Source organism: Coptis chinensis, chromosome 1 (genome assembly GCF_015680905.1).
Source record: "Coptis chinensis isolate HL-2020 chromosome 1, ASM1568090v1, whole genome shotgun sequence".
Classification (NCBI taxonomy): Eukaryota; Viridiplantae; Streptophyta; class Magnoliopsida; order Ranunculales; family Ranunculaceae; genus Coptis; species Coptis chinensis.
The window spans coordinates 23,245,146-23,249,950 of record NC_141456.1 but is presented as its reverse complement, the minus strand read 5'-3'; the positions used below and the strand labels follow the sequence as shown (position 1 = coordinate 23,249,950).

At 36.1% G+C, this 4,805-nt stretch overlaps 1 protein-coding gene across 6 annotated transcripts; it reads right to left on the bottom strand.

Moving 5' to 3' along the window:
* Positions 1 to 261: 261 nt before the first annotated feature.
* On the bottom strand, positions 262 to 4,540 carry LOC147523006 (uncharacterized). 6 transcript variants are annotated; one of them, XR_015215438.1, is made up of 9 exons: positions 4,350 to 4,540; positions 4,058 to 4,261; positions 2,461 to 3,422; positions 2,146 to 2,302; positions 1,693 to 1,868; positions 1,549 to 1,612; positions 1,337 to 1,476; positions 979 to 1,160; positions 262 to 552 (listed from the first exon to the last, which is right to left on the bottom strand). XR_015215438.1 is itself a non-coding variant. In XM_086596454.1 (8 exons), the coding sequence occupies exons 5-8, from the start codon at positions 1,848 to 1,850 to the stop codon at positions 543 to 545; spliced, it is 414 nt and encodes a 137-aa protein (XP_086452580.1). In that variant the 5' UTR covers positions 1,851 to 1,868; positions 2,146 to 2,315; positions 2,461 to 3,422; positions 4,058 to 4,261; positions 4,350 to 4,540; the 3' UTR covers positions 262 to 542. The 6 variants fall into 6 exon arrangements, 1 of the variants encoding a protein (XP_086452580.1); XR_015215441.1 differs by having other exon boundaries at positions 1,337 to 1,466; XR_015215437.1 differs by having other exon boundaries at positions 1,700 to 1,868.
* Between the last annotated feature and the right edge of the window lie 265 nt (positions 4,541 to 4,805).

The following is a 4,805-nucleotide window of genomic DNA, read 5'->3' as shown; positions in this document are numbered from 1 at the left end:
CAACTACCATAGCTCTCGACCGTGGCATAATCCGTAGCAATGATTTTTGTTAGAGATAAAAGCCGTGGCATAATCCGTAGTAAACGTACATCTGGCACACACATCTTTTTGCGTTATCCACGGACATTGGCCGTGGCTAAAATGTTTTAGAATTAAAAAAAAATAAAAAGAAAAAATATATATACTAGTTTTATCCACTTTTGTCTTTCAATCCAACTAATAATCCATCCATCCTAATAACAATATTACAAAAAAGCCACATTCCCAATCAAAATTCCTTCGCCGAAAAATAGATAAAGAGATGAATATTCATACATGTAAAAAAAAAAAAGTATGTAGCATTTATTACCACAAGCTTAATATAATATGAATTTCCAAATATATTTCATCACCCCGTAAAAATAATAATGTCTTAGTTCACCTCACACATGTTTCTCCGTTACGTTTTATCATTCCTTTGCACTTGAATACTTTCGAAAATGATTTGAAGTCCTGGCTTCACAGAATCCTAGCCTTAATAACCTTTTCATGAGCATCCACCTTTACAAATACCTACATACAAATGAATCACAAGGAAATGATATTAAAGTCAAAATCCAAGTCTAAAAGTCAAAACCTAGTTGAATGGAAAAAAGCCATAGCACATAGCAAGAGCATTTCTATGTGCTACAATTAAAACTTAAATTAGCATCTCACTTTGTTTTTACTTGCTCTAAAAAATACCATATGAAGGAAATGAAATTAATCAATGGACAGTGATTTCCACTAACTTGGGCTTGACATCTACTCTGCATAACTCGTTGAACTTGGGTTACTCTACATTGCCTAGCTAATTGTATCCAATCAAGTCACATTCATCATGTGTAAGTGCGTAACATATATTTCTAATTTCTATAAGCTATGTCCAGAAACTCCAAAGAGATAATGCCACATGTTCTACTAATGTACGTAAAAAGATGAGATGATGGAGATTCTTACCGAGAGAGTGGTTGGATCAACATGAGAGGTAAGTTGTTGCTTCTAAGGCCCTCCTGAACGTAACTCATGCATGGCTTGGTGTAATTTGTAAAAATCCCACTGGTGGATCTGTGCTCTGTGCTCATCCACCTGTGGACTTTGATGTCTTCAGTATTGGAGGAATTTTGGTGCTTGTCGTCCACCTGCAGAAAGTTATATTTGTGTAAATATAAATCACTAATTGTACTATCCAAATTATGCAGAGACCATCTTATTGTATATCATGATCATAATAATTACGATTGAATGGTTACACTATATGATCGATCTGTTGAAACTGACAAAGTAAATGGTGGGTGGACAGCTGAACTAGTTATACCTTACTTTCGTAATTCTGATTCAATTGTATCCATAATAAGAGCTCATATCCCTCTTAAGTTGCTCAACATAATCTTTACGTGTTACCACTTCTTGCCTCAAAGTCTTAAAATTCGATAGTATCCAAACAACTACAACCAACTATCAACACAAAATTAAGTTAAAAAGCAAACTTAATTTCTCAATACTAAACTCAAAAAACAAAGTACTAACTCTCTTTAATTCTCCGTTGCAAATTCGAAAGATCAGGTGGTTGAAGTGCCTCTGCTCCAATTTCCTACATTACCAAAATCCAAAAAGCAACCTCAAACTACATTTACAAAAATCATAACTCACTAATAACTAAAATAAACAAACCTCTTACGTTGGCAAACAAAACTCATCAGACTCCTCTTTAATATTAAGCTGAAGCTCAGCTTCAGCATCCTTTTGTTCCCTCGCCCATTTCTCATCAATCTTTCTAAAATCCTCCTCAATATCCAATTCATCATCATCCGAATCCGAATCCTTGTCATCCGAACTCAAACTTTTCCCTATACAATTTTAAACACACATTAATAATAAACAAAATACCTTAAAAGAAACAAACTTATAGTCACTTTTACTAGGCTTATAGAGACCTAAGGTCAAGGCTAATTATGTAGCCATAGAAGCAATTCCAAATGCTAGCCTGTTACTGTCACTTTTACTACCCACTGTTTTATGGAATGTTGATAGTCCAGTAGAACTAGGTGTTAAACAGTATCTGTGGCTGGGAGTTGATGTAATGCAAGCTTATTCTACAATTTAAAATTTGTTGGAATCACAGACCTCAGAGCTTTGTGAGGCTTGCTCAGGTGTTATGCTACCAGTGGAAACAAAATCACCCTGATGCTTATGAAGTAGAGAGAGGGCATAGATCCTAAACAGCAACTGTAGTTCTTTCACCCCCTTTCCTGATGTGTTTTTCTGTAGCTTCTCTTTGAATCTGTGCAACATGACTTACACGATTAATCAAACAATTAGATTGTGTATCAAAGTTTGTGAGGAATCACAACAAGCTTCTGCAAGACTTATTCTTCACTATACTAATTACTTTAGGGAGACATAAATACCAATTAGCAAAAAGAAGGCAGAGAAGCTTACTTGGAAACCACAATCAACTGGCAGTGACCAACAACAGCCTCTACTAAATCAGACGAGAGTTCTGTAAAGCCTGAACGGGATCTTTTTATAGGGACATGTTACATGGGGGAGTATCTATATGACCTACAGCATCCCAACTAGGTCTGCGCTCCTTACAAAAATAGCATAAGGACATACATGAGATCCAAATCATATGAGAAAAAGTTATTGGCCACTAGGCCTCTTGAGTTAATCCAGGATAGTCCTAGCTTAGGAATAGTGGCAAACTCTTCATAGTCGAAATGGGCCAATGATCGGTTGATTTTTAGAAAGATCTGTATCAAATAGTTGATCAGATCTTCTGAGAGTCTATTGAATATTCATTGCAGGTTTCACAATTTATAAGGCTCTGTTCTTCGCTGTGGTTTTCGCTAGTTCTTTCAACATGTTTACCTGTTTCCACATACCAGTCAGAAAAAGGATTAGTGTGTCAACTGTCAAGTACTTAGTCCATTATCTTACTTTATAAAATTTATACTTGCAGGACCACAACATGTGGCGTGCTTGAGTGTGTGTGTGCGTGTATTTTTAATTTCCACCCTGTCTTATACCCTGTAAGAATTACTCAATTCAGAAATCAGTAGAAATTACCACTCGACTGTGTCAAAGAGATGGTTGCAATCTCTGAAGCAAATTGCAATGAAGTTTTTCTTTCTCTTGACCGTCTTTGACTTCTGAAATCTTCACTATTGCATGATAGCCCTGAAGGAATTACAAGACTTCTATGCTTTCTTCGGTTTCCTGATTTGCAAATATGGTGGTTTTGCTTCTGCAGCCGCTCATGCTGCTCTTGAAACAATTGCCACTCTTTGCGTTGTTTTTTCTCTTGATAGATGCAGACACATTTTCAGCTCTCCAACTTTTCTTTCTAGAGATATTATCACTTGCTCTACTATAATAACTTCTGCGATAAGCATCTGTACCTGAACAAACAATTCCGTGTCAAATGCAGTACAAAGAAAAGGAGAACAAAAAATCAGTCCTCTTAGTTATGATGGCCACCAAGAAAATGCAAATGACCAAGTGGAACCCCTCCAGAGCAAACAAGAAGACTAATGCACGTTAGCAACGAAGAAAATATAAACCTGATTCAGTTTCCTTTTTCTCTTTTGTGTGCGTGTGCATGTATTTTTTCTATCATCTTCGATATAATATTCATATGAATGCACAGTGGACTTGTCCTGCTTGTATTTACTACTAGTGACTACTCTCGACTAATATATTAATGTTATTTATTACGAGTAACTACTCTGGACTAATATAAAAATGTATTAAAAGAAACATTTTACTTTTTCAAAATTACACAAACCTCAACAATCTGATCTAATAACTAAAATAAACAATCATGTACATAGTTGACTGAAACCAAAAACGGATCCTGCCTATTCTAAAGTGCAAGTGACTACATTATATATATTAGGACGAAAATGGAAAATAGCATCATAAGAAATATAGTGAACGAAAATCACAATATACCCAAAACTGTTAATATCAAACACCCCCATTTACTTCTTAAAGATATCTTCTATATCTGAAAGGATCCCAACAACTTACTAACCAAGCTAGCCATGTGAGAGAAGCTTAACAGTTCTCAGGACTAGTTGTAGAGGGCACCAACAATGAAATAGTTTCCTTATCACTTGTTCTTTCCTCTGCAATCACAGGATTTTCGTCAACCCTTGAGTTCAAAGCCCCTGGGTTCATTTTCTGGACTTCTTCCCTTGTGTAGATGAAGATCTTGCGAACCATGCTACAGAATTCCCTGTAGACAAATAATGGGAGAGATTGAACATAAATGCAACTTTTGCTTTTGCAGTAAAACAAAAAAGAAAAAAAAAATGAGTACTTACTGCCAAGGGTCATCTCCCACGAGCATCGTATCTCCTTCATTATCAGTGTAGATAACTTGCCAACTTTTGCCATGAGCCATCAACTCCCCATTAAAATCAAACATTTGGTCTAATTCAGTGATCAGTTCATCATACCCATTGAACTTCGAAAGGTCCACAGACCTTCCAAGAGCAATCCCCTGTTTGAGAACCTGAAATCAGTAAGGAAGTCAGATAACTGACAGACATTTTATTAAACTTTAGTAAAGAAGTCAGAACCTTAAAATTCTGAAACTGGTACAACTTCTGGTTGAACCACTCTGAAGCTTGCTCTTGGCATCTCTTTGTCGTTGTCGACAAGCTGGGGAAGATTTTGTTGTATGCAGATAAAAGAAAACAATAGAAGACAAGGACAGAATAACAGGTAATAACCAAGGCGCGGATTAGGCTGTCCTTAAGAAAAGATTTCGCCCCTTC

Coding starts and splice junctions, on each gene's coding strand:
- LOC147523006 (XM_086596454.1), bottom strand. CDS start 1,850: ATGACAAGGATTCGGATTCGGATGATGATGAATTGGATATTGAGGAGG. Junction 1,613..1,692: donor TTTGTTTGCCAACGTAAGAG/GTTTGTTTATTT, acceptor TTGGTAATGTAG/GAAATTGGAGCAGAGGCACT. Junction 1,161..1,548: donor GCAACGGAGAATTAAAGAGA/GTTAGTACTTTG, acceptor AACTTTCTGCAG/GTGGACGACAAGCACCAAAA.